The 18,066-nt window shown below is 43.1% G+C and overlaps 2 protein-coding genes across 5 annotated transcripts; both read left to right on the forward strand.

Annotated features, from left to right (window-relative positions):
• The first annotated feature begins 208 nt into the window (after positions 1-208).
• LOC125738521 (neurotensin/neuromedin N-like) lies at positions 209-2,612 on the forward strand. The gene is made up of 4 exons (XM_049007585.1): positions 209-307; positions 1,192-1,250; positions 1,614-1,802; positions 2,455-2,612. Exons 1-4 carry the CDS (start codon positions 247-249, stop codon positions 2,590-2,592), a joined length of 447 nt encoding a protein of 148 aa, XP_048863542.1. The 5' UTR covers positions 209-246; the 3' UTR covers positions 2,593-2,612.
• Positions 2,613-6,334: 3,722 nt separating this feature from the next.
• On the forward strand, positions 6,335-17,521 carry tmtc3 (transmembrane O-mannosyltransferase targeting cadherins 3). Of its 4 annotated transcripts, none has more exons than XM_049007526.1 (14): positions 6,335-6,461; positions 7,180-7,427; positions 7,710-7,931; positions 8,268-8,367; positions 9,240-9,355; positions 9,936-10,108; positions 10,484-10,736; positions 12,027-12,175; positions 12,483-12,603; positions 13,082-13,193; positions 14,013-14,116; positions 14,249-14,418; positions 14,878-15,104; positions 15,359-17,521. In XM_049007526.1, exons 2-14 carry the CDS (start codon positions 7,236-7,238, stop codon positions 16,159-16,161), a joined length of 2,742 nt encoding a protein of 913 aa, XP_048863483.1. In that variant the 5' UTR covers positions 6,335-6,461; positions 7,180-7,235; the 3' UTR covers positions 16,162-17,521. The 4 variants fall into 4 exon arrangements, with proteins under 4 accessions (XP_048863483.1, XP_048863482.1, XP_048863484.1 ...); XM_049007525.1 differs by having other exon boundaries at positions 6,345-6,461; positions 7,189-7,427; XM_049007527.1 differs by having other exon boundaries at positions 6,345-6,461; positions 7,214-7,427.
• The last annotated feature ends 545 nt before the right edge of the window (positions 17,522-18,066 follow it).

Consider the following 18,066-nt stretch of genomic DNA (forward strand, 5'->3'; position numbering starts at 1 on the left):
AGAAATGTTTGTCCCAATGAGTCAGTGAAGTGAGACTTCACATGGGCATCATTCATATGTTTCAGGTGGAGGCTTCCTGGGGGTGGCGTGAAGGTCTGACATCATTCTGCTGCCTATAAACGCAGGGAATGGACTCCTCTCTCTCTTACGCTGCATGCAAACAACAAGCAGGCTGGATCACAGAGAGCCGGGAGTGTGGCCCTCTGCTCACCACCTTTGAAACACAGAGACAGTGCATTTGACAAGATGAGGTTCCTGCTGCTTTGGGTTGTTTTCCTCTTTTCACTCAATGCTGGAGTGTTTTCTGGTAGGTGTTTCACATTGTTTTCTAGACTTTGTGCAGATCCCGTGAGGGCTTGGAGACAGAGTGATGATGCTTTGATAAGATGAATAGATTGAATGATTTTGTGCTTTGTGGTAAAATGAGGATGCTTCAAAAACATTTTTAATAACAATGATTCTTTAAAGTAAAACAGAAGTAGAAATTAGAAAAAAGTAGAACCAAGGACCAAGGATGATTTGCTACTAAAACTATACAGAAGACAAAATATTTTAGTTTTCAAACAACACAACTGTGAAACTGAATGCCAGGATCATTTCAATGTATTTATTGCACATTTAGTATGTTTTTTTTATATTGGTTGGATTTAATTGTTTTAAAGTTTATTAAATGTATTAAATTATAGACGTCAAAATACTGAAGTTTGGTACTTTTTATTCTTAATTTGCTATATATGTTTACCAGATTTTATTATAAGAAAACTAGCTTAGAACAATAAGACAAGTCGCTGTTTTTCCCGATCCAACATCAAATATCAACAGCAGTAATTACAATTTTATAATGAAGACTTGAATTTCATTCTTTGTTTCCACCCACATAGAAAATTAAACTTTTTTTTTCAGGATCTGTGCTGCATGCCGTTTGGATGAATTTTAGACAGCATAGCTGTTAAGATTTGATTGTTTTAATAAAAATGTCAATGCATACGCCGATGCATACGGTGCTGCTTACAGCAATGAAATCCATCAGAAGAGCAGAGGGTAGATGTATTGCAACAAACACAAATGCAAGATGTGTCGTGAAACAGGTAAACTTTTATGAACAGTTAAAAAGTTATTAGTCTAGGCTTGGGTGGTATTATGTGAATATGGCATACTGCTGTATTTTGAAATCTTTTGCTTGTTTAACAGATGATGAAAGGCAAAGGCTGGCAGAGGAAGACTTACTGAACCAAATGTTCTCTTCAAAGGTAGCCTTCCCTACCTGTTGAGGTTCAGGGCATGGAATGAGATCTTAGCATTGGAGCTTAGCTTCTCCAAAAGCATAAATTCATGGAGCTGCTAAATTGATCAGCAGTGCATGCTGTGCAACCCTGTTTACATACATGTATGGAAAAAAAGCACAATAATGAATAATCACAAAGACCCAGTTATTGTTAAACTTCACCTTACTTTACTCAGGTAAGCCTTGGTTGTGGGGATGGGGACAGTCCAGATTAAGCTGTGTTTAACCAGTTTAGAGGGTTAGAAAGGGGGAATGGTTTATTTTCAAAAAGAACCATGTGGATACATTCCAGCATGATGCAAAATGATATTATGGGTGCTGTTTCCAGGTGAGCAAACAGACCCGTCCATTTCAGCAGGACACTTTGAGGGATGTTTGCAGGCAGAGGGGCCTCTGGAAAGAGCTGCTGCTGTCCGAGGAGACCCCTCAGCCCCAGAAGCGCTTCTTGCTGCTGCCTGAGGCTGTAGGTGGGCAGTACAACCTACAGAACCTTTGTAGGACTCTGCACCGCTCAGAGGTGAGGGGCCTCACCCCCAATGACACTGCTGCACCTCACTATACTGACAGCCGCACTCTCATTCATAACGCCGATCCTGATTGCCACACTTCCACTCACACTGATGATCCTAAGCCACACCCCCACTGACACTGCCAATCCTGAGCAAAAACCCATTTTTGCACTGCTCATCCTGAGCACCACACCCATATTCACACTGGTGGTCCTGACAGCCACACCCCCATTCACACTGCGGATCCTAATAGCCACACCCCCATTCACACTGCTGATCCTAATAGCCACACCCGTATTCACACTGCTGATCCTAATAGCCACACCCCTATTCACACTGCTGATCCTAATAGCCACACCCCCATTCACACTGCTGATCCTAATAGTCACACCCCAACTCTCCCTGCTGATCCAGAGCTTATTTTTCACTGTGGTTCTTTTTTACTTTACATAAAACATCAATTGTATCGTAGTTCTATTTCAGATTCTTCCTTACTTTTAATAAACAGCAGATAATAAAAATCCTCTTGTTAATTTTTAATTTATACTTCTTCTCTTTTAAGGATTAATATTGTAGCCGATTAATCCACTGCTAAGTTCTATACGTTTCATAGACGATCAAGTGTTTATTAATGGATGTGTTTCATTATGACATGTTCAGGTTGACCTAGAATACCTCAATCCACATCAGATAGAAAACAATGAGTCTCAGCTAAAGCAGAAGTCGCCATACATCCTGAAACGGCACCTTCTCAGCAGCAAGTCCAGGAGGCCTTACATCCTCAAACGGAGCATCTGATACTATTGAGTCCCTGTAATATGTGTGCAGCTGTCAGTTACTTGTCTGTAAGTGCATCCTCTCCCTCAATCTCCCAGGCATCTTCCTGTCATGAAATGGATTGTGGAAAGAAAAAAGTCTAAAAAGCCATCTTTCTCAAACCAGTTACGTTGGTTCATTTTGAATTCAGTAAAACTAAAAATGTATTGAGCTGTAAACATCTATGTTCATTTTAATAAAACTGTTGTCTCATTAAATAAAAAAAATTAAATAAAAAAATGAAACAATATTTTAATACAATTAACTGTATTTATGAATAATGCTCAGAAGTTACATGAATTAGACCCCGTAGTAGTTATAATCTGGAGTGTTTACAAGGGCGGGGCCACAAGTACACCGGCCCCAGCTGACACCTGATTGGTTCCAAAGTGCCCCCTCCCCTGTCACTAAGAATTTCTAAACATATTACTGGCCAATGATAAGGTTGGCTGCTCTGCATGAATTATGGTCAGTCTTCAGCTTTAATGTTTCCACCATCTGCCTGTACTATTCTCACACCAACAGCACAGCTGTTACTCATTTCCAATCCTTGTCATAAGCCGCTCCCAACAGCTTATAACAGCGCTGACCGCCGCGCCACCATGCCGCTCCCAACAGCTTATAACAGCGCTGACCGCCGCGCCTAACAGCTTAATAACAGCGCTGACCGCCGCGCCGCCATGCCGCGCTCAACAGCTTAATAACAGCGCTGACCGCCGCGCCGCCATGCCGCGCCTAACAGCTTAATAACAGCGCTGACCGCCGCGCCGCCATGCCGCGCTCAATAGCTTAATAACAGCGCTGACCGCCGCGCCGCCATGCCACTCCCAATAGCTTATAACAGCGCTGACCGCCGCCCCGCCATGCCGCGCCAAACAGCTTATAACAGCGCTGACCGCCGCGCCGCTCCCAACAGCTTATAACAGCGCTGACCGCCGCGCCGCCATGCCGCTCCCAACAGCTTATAATAGCGCTGACTGCCGCGCCGCCATGCCGCGCCTAACAGCTTAATAACAGTGCTGACCGCTGCACCACCATGCCGTGCCCAACAGCTTAATAACAGCGCTGACCGCCGCGCCGCCATGCCGCGCCCAACAGCTTATAACAGCGCTGACCGCCGCGCCGCCATGCCGCGCCTAACAGCTTAATGACAGCGCTGACCGCCGCGCCGCCATGCCGCCCCCAACAGCTTAATAGCAGTGCTGACCGCCGCGCCGCCATGCCGGGCCCAACAGCTTATAACAGCGCTGACCTCCGCGCCGCCATGCCGCGCCCAAAAGCTTATAACAGCGCTTTCCGCCGCGCCGCCATGCCGCTCCCAACAGCTTATAACAGCGCTGACCGCCGCGCCGCCATGCCGCGCCCAACAGCTTATAACAGCGCTGACCGCCGCGCCGCCATGAGGCTCCCAACATCTTATAACAGCCACTGAGCAGCTTTACCTTTTAGCTGCGTTAAAGTGGCATCTCCCCATGGCACTTTCTCATGGATAGATGAAGCCCCCACCTGCACCGAGAAGGACATAGCATTGAGTGGGTTGTTTTGGCATTGCCAAACCTATACTTTCTGTCCATGGTGTTATAAATGGTCATTTCCTGTTCACTCATTTTCCATGGGCACAGTGGCTCTGCTATATAATTAGATCTACTGTACTACTATACTTAGTTCTTGGATTCTAAGCTTATAAAAGAGAATATGAATGTGTGTGTGTGCGCAGGGAAGGGGTGGAGAAACATTTTATTGCCTGATTGTTTCTCTTGGGGATAGGAAGAGCAGGATTGAATTTCCATACATTTACCTATCTGCTGTAAAATGCTACTTGATATGCGTTACCCACAAATTGATTTGAGGCACAGCTGCCTCCCTGTGGCTAGTGAATTCAAATCTGCGGACAGCTTCATGTTTCATCAATGCTTTCTGAGTAGGTTTTGCTGTCTCTGCTGCCTCGCTGATCCAATTGCCTGCCCCCCAAAATGTAAATCATGACAATAAAAATGGTTGATGGAGAATAATAAACTACCAGATTACTTGGGTGAATCAAAAGGCAGATTCTTCCAGCAAGCATCTGTAAGAGAGAGTGAACATGCAAACTTTGTCTCATGATAAAAATATCGAATCTTGCTGCAGCCATTGAGTACCATATATTAACATGCAAACACTTTGATTTGAGTTCTAAAGATTTTAGGTATAAAAATGACGAACTATGAATTTTTTGTAAGACACTGAAAATGTGGGCCATAATATAAGAGGCTAACATTCTTCTCCATTTCTTTAGCAAAGAAACATTTACAGTTACATTCATGTGGCTGTGATCTCCAAGGATTGTCGGTTACCTGACCAAAGAGGGTGAGAATGTAGCTCTTGAAAACTGACTTGATGGAGATAGGTGCTGTTTTGTGATGTGTCATGTATGCATTTGTCATGTGTCCTGAAATACCACAAGAATGTGACTGAAGCCTTTGTCGATCCCTTGCAGTTTGCTTATAGAACCAAGTCAGTGGATGACAGTGAATCTTTTATAACATTTTAAATGTATCTATAATTTATGTATCAGTTCTCACCAGTTGAGGAATATTGATGTTTTACAAATTATGTAGGTGGTATCTTTTAACTAAATTACTTAAGGGAAGCATAGTGGCTTTTCCAGTCTTGTTACATTTCTGCCTTCAATAGTTTTACTCCTAAATTCTTATGGGCTTCTCTTTCACAAGAGATAGTAACATCACTCACCCTATGGACAACTACTGTGTATTTGTAAAGACTGATCACATGAGGTCTGCATGTGTGGCTCCCACAGTCAAGTGTGAAGTAAGCAGTAACATAGTTTCGGGTTGTTTTTGTGGGGGAGATACATTACGTCATCTTTACGAAAACCAAGGCATTTCAAACAGCAAGATAATAATAGTAATAATAATAATAGTGAATCCCCCCCCCCCAGTTTAATCTGGATAATAAAACAGTCATGACGAAGATGAACAAATGTTCTTCCATCACCAGTATAGATGCATTTGTGGTAATCTGCCTAATGTAAGCATACTGCCATCTAGTGTTAATATTTGTCAAAACGGTGAAAATTGACTCCATTTGTTGCTACGATCAGCTTTTCATCAGTCATTAATCCTTTAATTCATCATTTAACAATATTAAAAACACAGTTTATTGGTCAAATTACCTTACATTTTGATACAAGTCAGGAACTATTTTTTAAACAAGTCGGCAATAGAAAGTCAATCAGCAATTAAAAATGCAGCATCTTAAAATAATTTTATTTGCTACAAGTAGCAGCCAATGTAAAATGACTGAATCCTTCCATCCATCTATATTGCAGCCACTTTGTTACATGAATACCGAAAGACCTGGAGCTTGTCCAAGACGACAGCAGAGGGCACTGAGCAGGGGACACACACAACAGATTGCAAAATAACTTGCTGCTGCTGCTGTATTACTATTTACTTATTGTTTATACACGTTGGGCATGAATATAAATCCCTCTGTCCAGCCTCAGATTTTTGCACCGTCCTTTGTTTTTGCACTGCAAATCCTGTGAAATCCTCCGTCACAGCTGCTGTATGTTACACTGAAGTCCTGGGGTAATGTTATTTAATACCAATGTGTACCGGTATGTTGATGATATGGCAAAGCGGACTCGCCTTATCTCGCCACTTTATTGCGGTGCCGCCTCATTTAAAGAGGTACACCTCTGCCCCGGAAGTGAATCTGCGGAGCGGGGTCTCCCAGGCGTCACCGGGAAGTGCTTCCAGGGGCCAGTACCTGCCATTGAGCGTCCGTGTCTGCTCAGTGATGTTTCCCTGTTGTATTTTACGCCGGTTCGGCTTCTAACCTGACAAACGGTAAGGAGATAGTAACTGTTCGGTTAGTTGAGCGGCCATTTATAAAGTGTAAGCAATTGGCTGTCGAGTTTGAGGATGAGCCGCCTGCGGACGGTGTGCGAGCCGGGCTAACAGGGCGTCGGTGCAATCCGGGGAAGCTCTGTATCATTACTTTTCATATTTATATGTTAACAGAAGGTGCAAAATGTTTCAAATCCGGGGGGAGGGTTATCGCCATTGAGTTGCACACAACAAGATTACGATAGTGACTTCCAAAGCCGATGCAATACAAATATGCACTAAATAGAATAAAAGATGTAAACAGTACATAAAAGAGCTAAACTATATGTAAAATTAAACATCGAGGTAGTCAAAGTAATAAATACATTATTACAGGGGCAAACTATGCAACAATAACAAATTGCAGAGGTGACAAGTGAATTATCATAGACCACCACATTGTCACTCCTGCACTTTGTTAGTAATGTTACATAGTCTGTCTCCTTATATTTTATTGTAATTTCTTATTGTTTGCTCACTAAATGAGCTTTTGCTTCTAAACCGGGATTATTATTAGCAGTGTCGATCCGAATACAGTAAAACTCTTCTCTTAAAGCGGCCCCGCTCTCACGTGCTCATTACATCGAAACGAATGATAGTTTATTTATCAAATACACCGCAATAAATAAATAAAAATATGAGAATAAGAAATCATTTACTATGCATCGGCCTCTGCCAGCGCTGACAGGCTGAATCATGGTGCCGCATCCCAGCAGTTGATGAAACCTTTGCTCCATGATGGCTGCGGCGATGTGGAAGGAGACCTGTCTGATAGCTGCCCTGGTTCTGGGCTGCTACTGGAACAGTTTGTCCTGTGGCTTCGTGTTCGATGACGTTTCGGCCATCCTGGATAACAAGGACCTGCGGCCGTCCACGCCGCTGCGAAACCTATTTCTCAACGACTTCTGGGGGACGCCCATGTCTGAGGTCAGCCAGTCTCCCCTGTGTCTTCCAAACATCTCCATATTTGAGGAGTTGGGCTCATTGTCATAGCATTGCTATTGAGTAGCTTATTATTTCAACATTAAAGATTTTATTGTTACATGATCAGTGACACTGTGCATGACAATTGCAGTGGAATATGCAGTGAAACATGCCCCTATACCAGGCCTGAGTAATGCTGCCTAGTGTATGCCTGTTATTAAATGAGACATGCTCCCATGTTGGCCCAGAGTGACACTGATCTGATCTGGCCGTTTCCCTCTTTAGGAGCGGAGCCACAAGTCATACCGGCCGCTGACTGTGCTGACCTTCAGGCTGAACTATGCCCTGAGCGAGCTGCACGCTGCCTCCTACCACCTGCTCAACGTGCTGCTGCACATGGTCGTGTGCGTACTCTTCCTGCAAATCAGCCACCTGCTGCTGCTGCATCGTTCCTGCAGCTTGGTGGCAGCGCTGCTCTTTGCTGTGCACCCCATTCACACAGAGGCGGTGAGCCCCGGGGAGCCTTTAGCACCTTTCATTTTACACCTTGTTTATTTCATGGATAGTTTAAGACTATTTTTCAGCAAGCTCTTAAAAATGTCAGAGCAGGAGTTACTCTAATTGTATATTTTACCAGTAGGTGGCAGCAGTTGCTTATGCATTTTCCCCACTGTAACAGTGGTACAGTTATCCTATGAGATGGTTTGTCTTACAGTTTAATAATCCTTGATTATGCCACTGGGTCTTGCTGTTGGTTTTTGCTTGTGTTCTCTGCTTTTACTGTTTGCTGCAGCTTTTTGCGGATTTCAGTCTAATGACCATTTTTTGGTTTTGTTTTGAAAGGTCACTGGTGTTGTTGGCAGAGCTGAACTCTTGTCATCTATATTCCTCCTGGCAGCATTTTTAACTTACACTAAATCCAAAGGTCCAGACCATTCTGTTGGTGAGTTGCTCCATGTTTCAGGTTTGTTTTGTATTACATATGTTATGTTTGAACCTGTGCTTAAAACAAGCACAAATACATTTATCACCCTGAAACTGAATGTGCTTCCTGAAAGCCCTTATTGGTCGCCATGAACAATAGGCTGCTAGTGTGTCAAAGCTGCCATATTCCTGTGTGTCTGTGTGTGTGTGTGTCTGTTTGTGTGTGTGTTATGCATATATTTAATTGTGGGTATCAAATATCCTCACAATATGATATAAACCTGCTATTTTTCAGTCCCCCGCAAGGGATAACTCATAAAAATATGTGAAAGCAATTAAAAATAAGGTTGGATGGTTCCCAGAAATGTATGAATACAAACGTGTGTGTGTGTGTGTGTGTGTGTGTGTGTGTGTGTGTGTGTGTGTGAGAGAGAGAGATCACATTTGGAGACCAAATGTCACCAAAGTTAAACCTGAAACATCCTTACTCCTGTATGTGCTTGCAGGTCCATCCTGTTCAATAATTTTTTTTTTCCACAAAGGCGATTTAGTGACAGTTTGTGTTTATTTTGAACTATAGTGGCCACTGTTGTCATCATTATGTATTGGTCTCACTTCTGCTAGGGCTAGAAGCTTCACCTCGAGTGTTACATTGTTTTTCTGAACAGTGGTTTACACGTAAATGTGTGTGTTTAACATTTTCCCCAAAGCTGCACTTATCAGAGATGTGAAAAGCTGGAAGGAACTGTAATTAGTGGTAACCATAACCAAACCCTGCTCTTGATTTGTGGGTAATTATGTGTAACTGATATTTTCACTTTTTCTGACATCTTTGAAGTTGTTCCAGACTTTCTTTCTCGATTCTGTAACTTGAGTTTCTTTGTCTTTCAGTCTGGACCCCCATCGCAGTGACGGTGCTTTTGGTGGCTGCAGCCACACTGTGCAAAGAGCAGGGAATCACTGTCATCGGCATCTGCTGCATCTATGAGGTCTTCGTTGCTCAAGGGGTGAGAGCAGAGTAGCGTTATCTGAAGACCTCCTGACAGCTACTGTGTTTGTCTTCATGGCTTGTGTCACGATAGTGTTTCGCAAACCCACTGCCCCCACAGACTCTTAGCAGCTGTCGTTTCTCCTCAGCGACTGCTCAGGGCCCTCTCCTCGCAAGCTGTGGCCCACGTTTCTTCAGAGGTTGACTTTTGTATCTAGAAAGATCATTTGGGGTGTTTTCATTGCTGCTATTATCATTATGCGATGCTCTTGGCTGACATTTGTGTGCTATGTCACATTGGAGAAAATATGGTAATTTAGCATGCAGAACTTTGACCGCATTTCAATCAGACTGCATCCACAACTTTCCAAGTACGAATGAATCGGGAACAAAGGAGAACCTTATTGAAATGCTGTCTTGAGTAGTCTTGCCTCAAGTGTAACTCTTGCAAATTACTCTTCCCGTTCATTTTCTTATGCTTGCTTATTTTGTTGACATTTTCTTGGATAGTGGTGCCTACTTTATGTTTCTGTGATGTCCTCTGAGGGCGCTTTTGCTAACTAGCTGACGCATCCATTTTGTTTGCCCTGTTGTTCCAGTTCACCCTGCCAATGCTGACTGATGCCATTCTCCAGCTCCTGCGAGGGAAGGATAGCTTGCCGTACTCCGTCCTGCAGACCTTACTGAAGCTCATCGTTCTCATCATCACCACATTGCTCCTGGTCATCATTCGTGTTCAGGTCATCCAGTCCCAGCTGCCAGTGTTTACCAGGTTTGAAACAATCTGTCATCAAACTGGTATTTCATTGTTATCAGATTGCTGATAGAAATGATTTTGTTTGTGTACAGGTAAGTCTAGTAAGATTCAGCTTTCTTTGTTCTTTTTTGGAACTCAAACAGAGCTCACTTGCTGAATTTCCGAAGAGATCTTGCCCTTATCTGCGACCATTAAACTGTAATTGAAAAGTGTTACTTTTAATGTTGAATATGACGTTGACCCGGGAAAATAGCTTCAGTTCTGTATCGTATGTGTTCTGTATCATAGCCGAATGAAACACTAACGCTAACGGGCTAGTATTGCGGAAGGAAGAGTAAGACTAACGGGTTAGGAAATCACTTTAGGTGACATTTAAATTCTTTTTTGTAGGTTTGATAACCCTGCAGCTGTCAGTCAGTCACCCACAAGGCAGCTGACATTTAATTACCTCCTGCCTGTGAATGCGTGGCTACTGTTGCACCCCTCTGAGCTCTGCTGTGATTGGACTATGGGCACCATCCCCTTGGTGGAATCCATGTTGGACGTCCGTAATTTGGCCACAGCAACCTTCTACTTGCTGCTGGGTCTGCTGGCTTTCCACAGCCTACGTTCTTCCAGCAGGTCCTCCAAGATCGTCATCATGGTGGGTCCTGCACTCTCTCAACTCAATGCTTCCTTTTTGTTTTATAGAAAGTCGGATGGATGATGGAACATCTTTTATTTTCACACAAGTCAGCAAAATGTCTGAGAGTAAAATTTAGTTGTTTATTGTTGCTGGCTCTGCTCCATGTGATGTGATCTGTGTGTTACTCTTTGACATGCTGCACTTATCTTTCTTCATGTTGTCCAGTGAAACATGCATGTCCTCTGAGTCTGATTGGAAGGGGAAGCTTTCCTGTTTGTGTAGTGAGTGCTTTGTTCATCATTTTCTGTCCTTTATTTTTTTTTTGCAAACTGGGGTTTATGAACTTGTTCTTCAGTTAGCAAAACCCTTGAGGAACAGATGCATCATAATTAACTGACTGAAAATAAACAAAACTGTGCCTATGCTGTGAAGTAAACTGCTCTTGAACTGGTTTCATTAGAATGTTATATCTGGCAACAGAACAAACCCCTGGCACTGGGCCCGACAGGACGATTTTTGTCTTTTTTTGATATGTTACTCTTGTGCAGTTGTCCATGTAAGAGTATGATATTGCTTTAGAGAGTGCAGTGTAAGTAGGTAAGTGATGCAGTGTTGACGTGAAATGATCAGGGCTGCTTAGGGCTGTGTTTCGTTTTCAGTACTGAACATGAGGTTATGGTTTAATTTAGATTTTAAAACCCCTTAGTTATGCTTCAGAGAAAGACTGAAGAGTTAATGATAGATAGATAGATAGAACTTTATTAATCCCTCGGGAAGGTTCCTCTGGGAAATTCTAGTTGTGTTACTTTAACAGCTATTGTTTTTTTGTTGATATTTGAATGAAGTGAATATTGAATGGTGCCCAGTAATGACCTGGCATCCCGTCCAGGGTGTCCCCTGTCCTGCACTCAATAGGTGATTGAAAAGACGGATGGAGAAATTATGACAAGTCACTGAGTTTCAAATTAAATTGATGACTTTCATCTGTCTTCTGGTGTCAATGATTCTTTTAAGCCTTGAGTAAATTAGGCAGTAATGCCATTCTGTTATTTTATTATTTGTCCATTTCTAATGCAGAGACCATTTGAAGTATTACATTACTTTTTAATACAAATTATTATATATTTTTATATTCCCACAGCATATCTGCTTGTATTTTTTAATTGAAATTCTGGTTTCTGGCTATTCAGACTTGATGAATCTTGATATTCATCAGAAATTAAATTTTGAGTTTAAGGTGAATTAATCGGCACTGGTAATGGCACTGGTTAATTTGGCCAATTGAGTAACACTTCCTGTCTCCTCCAGGCCCTGGCTTGGATCGCCCTTCCTTTCATTCCTGCCTCGAACCTCTTCTTCCCTGTAGGCTTTGTGGTTGCTGAGCGGGTTCTCTACATCCCTAGCATGGGCTTCTGCATCTTAGTGGCCCATGGATTCGAGATCCTTTCTCATAGTAGGTGAGGACACCCTTTTATCAGCCTTTGAAAGATTAAAAATATTTAGATAAGCTGCTGATGTTTATTTGTAACAAGCTAGTTTTATGCTCTGCTCGTCATACTTATACAATGTGTTTTTCAAAGTAATATCTTGGCAAGTATTTTTGTTTTGTTTTCTGGAAGTCCAGCTGGATTACTGAATCTGGATTACTGAATGATGAAAGATGTTGAGTGCAGCCACACAAAGCTGATGTTCTACCTGAATGTGTGATTGTGCTTCTGTTCTAAATGATGGTTAGCAGCCTCTGCTTTCTGTCATCTTATGCAGGAACTTGAAGAAGGTCTCGTGGTTCTTCATGGCTGCCATCCTCACTGTCCACTCTGTGAAGACGTTTAACCGGAACTGGGACTGGGAGTCTGAGTACACGCTCTTCACCTCCGCTCTCAAAGTAAGGAGCAAAGCATACTACTAAAATAGTATATTGCAGGGTACAGGGTAACTCAAGTTGATCAAGTGGGGAAGATTTCATTTTTGAGAGGTGCTTTGTGACTCTCGGCATCAGGCACCAGCGTGTGACCCAGTGGAAAATGGCACCGCATAAGGCTTTGGACCCTACGTGCTCCAGGAACTGCTCAGTTTAGACACTTTCAGCATCTGCCAAATGACAGAATGTAAAATGTCAGTCTGTCTCCCAGCTGCTGTCTGGTTCAAAGCAGCTTCTCCTATCACCATTTGTCAAATCCCATTGGCGTCACTCTCAATCCTATAACTAAACCAACTTTTAAATATTCTCATTGATATTTTGTTGCTACTCAGCCAGGCTTGAATTTTGACATCTGTGACCTTCTAGCCTGAAATTTGTTCTCATAATTGATCTATCAACTAAACAGATGTATTGTATGTACTGTGAAAATGACTTCCCCTAGGTGAATAAGAACAATGCCAAGCTCTGGAACAACGTTGGTCACGCTTTAGAGAATCAGAATCACTATGAAAAAGCTCTGAAGTATTTTCTGCAGGCCACCAGAGTTCAACCAGGTAGGAGTCAGGGCTGCTTTGTCTGGATATTTATCTTGCATTAAAAGATTTCACATGCTGAGATTAAATTCACTGCCATAATGTGTGGTTTGATGGAACTGATTACAGTAAAACTCTGAATGTCTTATTTGTGAGGTATTTCATTAAGATACCACTCAAAAGTTAATGGCATTTTCATTAACTTGGGGCTTTTTTTGCTTGTTTGTTGGGGTCACCGGTTTAGCTTTTGCCCTCTGAAGACTTAAGCATGAGGTACTTTTCTGGAACTTTCTAGAAGCTGTCCTTACACAGCTTGTCGCATCACCTGCATCCTGACAACTTTCTGGTCAATTGTAGGGACATTCATTTGAGTCATGGCCAGTAGCATGTCGCTGGTGAGAATTCTAAGGCTGTTTTAAGCCCTTGCTTAGTCCTCGTGAGCTCAGAGTGGAGAGTCATAGCCTCCGCCTGCCCTTTCCTGTGTTTCCTTTTCCTGGGGAACAAACCCCATTATCAACATGTTGCAGAGAGTGTTTGGAGAAGCGACTAATTTCCCAGCTTGATCACACTGGGCGAAGACCAGCATGTTTGGCAGATTGGATTTCCAGGGAACGTTTTCCTAGACTATCGCTTTTGCTTTCTAAATCCGCAACTGTAAACAGTCCACTGCAGCTAACGTTTGAATGATGTGGGTTGGAATTAAATAAATGCTTCAGTTTGCGCCTTGGTAAACAGTTTGTATTCCTTTGGGCGCTTTGTGAAGTGCTGTAGTGCAGCTGCTGGTCTGCACGCTTGCTTCCTGCTTCCCACACATCTGACCACACTCCCGCTGTCTGGCAGATGACATCGGTGCTCACATGAACGTGGGCAGAACCTACAAGAACCTGAACCGGACCAGGGAGGCTGAGGAAGCTTATCTGACAGCAAAGTCCCTTATGCCGCAGGTATAATGGACGGAGATGCAGTCCTGATGAACGCCGGGCTGGTCAGCTCAGTCACTAGAGCATGAGATACTTAATCCCTGGACCCTGGGTTCAAGCCAGCCTGGAATTCGTTCTTGACATCTCTTTTCCCAGATCATTCCTGGGAAGAAGTATGCTACCAGAGTAGCCCCCAACCACCTTAACGTGTACATCAACCTGGCAAATCTGATCCGCGTGAATGACTCGCGTCTGGAGGAGGCCGACCAGCTGTACCGACAGGCCATCAGCATGAGGCCGGACTTCAAGCAGGCCTACATAAGCAGGTACCCAAAGGAGAGCTTTCCTCTGGTGGCATTCCGCTCCCAGGCATACGATGTAACACCTGGAAAAAACCCAGACTTGGGAAGGTAGACACTGATTCCCTGAGCATTCAAAGAGGGGCTGCGGTCATCAAGTCCATAACGTCCTTTATGCAGGTTATAAGCAGACAGTATTAAACATTTTTGCTTGGGAGTATTTCATTTTTGATCAGTAAGGACTGAAACTTACTTGTACTAAATGGTCACAGATCTCATCACAAGATTTTTTTTCTGGCTCTTAGAGGGTTGATTGTGTCTGTTTGTTGTTGTCTCTTCTGGTCAAAATTAAACAGTATACAGAACATTTTTTTAATGTTTCAGTGGCGGAATTCTCAGTTGGTCTGTTTTAAAGTCCATGCTTCTGTCTTGTGAGAATGGCATCTCCTGTGTCCTTATGAGTGTCTTTGAATGCTTTGGCTGTAGAGGGGAGCTTCTCCTGAAGATGAATAAGCCTTCAGAGGCTCGCGAAGCCTACCTGCGGGCCCTAGAGCTGGATGGGACCAATGCTGACCTGTGGTACAACCTCGCCATTGTCCACATCGAGATGAAGGATCCTGCAGAGGCTCTGAAGAACTTCAACCAGGCTCTGGAGCTGAACCCCAAACACAAGCTGGCTCTCTTCAATTCAGCTTTGCTGATGCAGGAGTCTGGTGAGATACTGATTCTGGCCTTAGTCTGGCCCTCGTACCACAGTTGCTTGTAAAATAAATAAATGATTCTCTTTCTCCATTTTAGTCACTAGCACACAGCTGGATATCCTGCTAGTTTTGGGTCTGCCTAATATATCTGGAGCAGTACCTGTCACAGTTTTTGCAAGACCCTCTGTCATTTTACCACATACACATACAGCATACAACAAACCTTCACTTCTCTTAAAACAACGTGTCTCGCATCGTACTTGTAGGTGAGCCGCGCTTTAGACCGGAGGCCAATCGACGGTTCCTCAGCTACGTTGAGGAGGAGCCAGAAGATGCTAATGGCTACTTCAACCTGGGCATGCTTGCAATGGATGAGAACAAGAATGAGGTGGCAGAGAAGTGGATGAAGAAGGCCATTGCACTGCAGGCTGGCTTCCGCAGCGCCCTCTTCAACCTGGCATTGCTGTACTCGCAGGCGAGGCGTGAGGTGGAGGCTCTTCCTGTGCTTGACGAGCTCCTGCACCATCACCCAGAGCACGTGAAGGGACTCATCCTCAAGGGTGACATCCTGATGAACCACAAGAAGGACACCAGGGGTGCCAGGGAGTGCTTTGAGAAGATCCTGCAGATGGACCCCACCAATGTGCAGGGCAAGCATAACCTGTGCGTGGTCTACTTTGAGGAGAGAGACCTGCTCCGGGCCGAGAAGTGCCTGGAGGAGACGCTGATGCTGGCACCCCACGAGGAGTACGTACGCAGGCATCTGAACATCGTTCGTGGCAAGATGGCAGCCATGAGCGCGGCGGGCCACGGCCTGGCGCCCACCACAGGTGGGGCTTCCTTACCGGGGGATGAGAGCACTCTGCCTGTGAGCGAGAAGAATACATGGAAATCCTCCATGGCCAAAAGCAGCACCAAGACTGGGGAGCAGTCAAAGAATCTGGAGAGCAGCCAGTCAGAGAAGAGGACTAAGAGCAAGCCGTCAAAGGAAATGAAGGACATTGAGAAGAAGCGGGCGGCAGCCCTCAAACGGCTTGAGGAGATCGAGCGAATATTAAGCGGAGATTAACCTGGGTTGTCAGCAGCCTGCTTTTCCGAGACAATGCATACGTGCGGATGGATAGGCCTGAGGATTCGCTAGTCATTCATGCATGCTGGCACAATTCGAAGCAGAAAGATTCATGAAAGCAGTCTGTGGCTTAAATTTAGTCTGATTGGCAGAAGGAGCAGAAAGGGTTAGCAAAGATGCATGACATTAAAAAAAAGCACAATTTTTGGAAAGACCTTCATCAGAATAAGCAGTTAGAAGATGGATGGATAGATCGACGGATTGATGGAATTTTTCAGAAACTCGGCTCAATTGAGGAACATTTTTTTCATTTCAAAATGTCATGGTATTATGGTTTATGATTTTAATTTCTGATATATAATATATGTTGTTAATCACTGGATTTCTTTGGAGTTGGATTTGTGTTTTTTTTTCCCTGAGTAAATGTATTCTGATATCTGTATGATATCACACGCTTTAGGGAGCTAATTATCTCATATCCAGAGCCGGTCGGTCTGAACCTAAAATAGCTTGTCCACAGCTGCACACTCATTCAGACAGTGCACTTCCTGTACAGTCACCATGACGTCCCCTTACTTCCTGTGCCATTGGGCTGTACTGACTGCTGTGCTGCTAGTGTACCAGCACTGTGGAATTCCTGCTTATCTTATGCCCCTATCAATGTTTGTTTACTTTAAAGTCTCAAAACGCAATGGAATTTGTACTGGTTTATATAAAATGTGCGTGTGTGTATAACTGTGATTTTTGTCAACCTCGCCCTAAGACGGATGTCTCTCATCAACCAGTCATATTTAGACGTTTCAGTACTGCAACGTTGTTCTGGATCTCACTACAGTCTGATGTCACCACTTCATCATGCAGTTTTTTTCTCAATTCCTTAAGAACTGTAATCCTGCACTTCAGCAGTTTCAAAGACACTTAAAAGGAGTTTTAGGTGAAAGCTCGTGAAAAGGAGTTTTTTCAGTTGTCAGTATGACAAACTTAATTTTTGACACTAAAGCAATAAACTTTCTCCTTCAGCTCATAATCATTTTGTCAAATCAGAATGGGAAAACACTGCGCTGTCGGTCCTTTAGGCTGCCATTTATGAAACTATAATTCCCATATTTAGTGTTTTTTCTACTCCCAGCTGTTTACTGTACTATAAATAGAACAGCATTTATGAAATCTGACTTTGTTCCTGTGAGTTATCGCTTAACGTGCTTCAGAGATTCCCTGACATTTTGATGGTGATAAAGAGACTGATATGCAATCTTCACTGAAGCGCACGATTAGGGTCTTTTAATCGATTATGCTGTTATTTGGATCATGAGTGGTTATGGGTAATAAATATTTTAAATAAAAGTGATTTGAAACTTTATGTGGTCTTTTTCCAGGCATACTTCAGATTTTGTATGGGTAAAACATTCGGTATTTAAATATGAAAATATACTTTTCATGGATCATAGCACTTGTGAATATCAGGTAATGATAAACAAATATGGAGTCAGTATTATTCCACTTAATGAATATTGCTCCTAATTTTTTTATAACGTCGAAGCTTGATGTGCCAGCTTCACTGATATTCAGATCACAATCCTGTTTAAACGTGTGTTGAGATGGGAATTTATCTGGCCCAAAGCAGCCATCTTTTGCATGTTTGGGCTGAAATCGTCTGACCTTTATGATCCTGTCCCACTCAAGCAATCAAGGTTTATCAGATGCATTGAAATGTGCTGTAAATTCAGCTTTAAGCTGCTGTATCTATTTTTGAATATTATTTAATGTACCAATAAACTCGCCTAATATTGTCAGATATGTAGGATTAACAGAGACAAGATTTTTACTTAATGCTTTTGGTTATTTTCTACCTTAAAACACTTGCCTATTCTAAGTAAAAATGATTGCCAGCATTAACAATGAGTA

Source organism: Brienomyrus brachyistius, chromosome 3, assembly GCF_023856365.1.
Source record: "Brienomyrus brachyistius isolate T26 chromosome 3, BBRACH_0.4, whole genome shotgun sequence".
NCBI lineage: Eukaryota > Metazoa > Chordata > Actinopteri > Osteoglossiformes > Mormyridae > Brienomyrus > Brienomyrus brachyistius.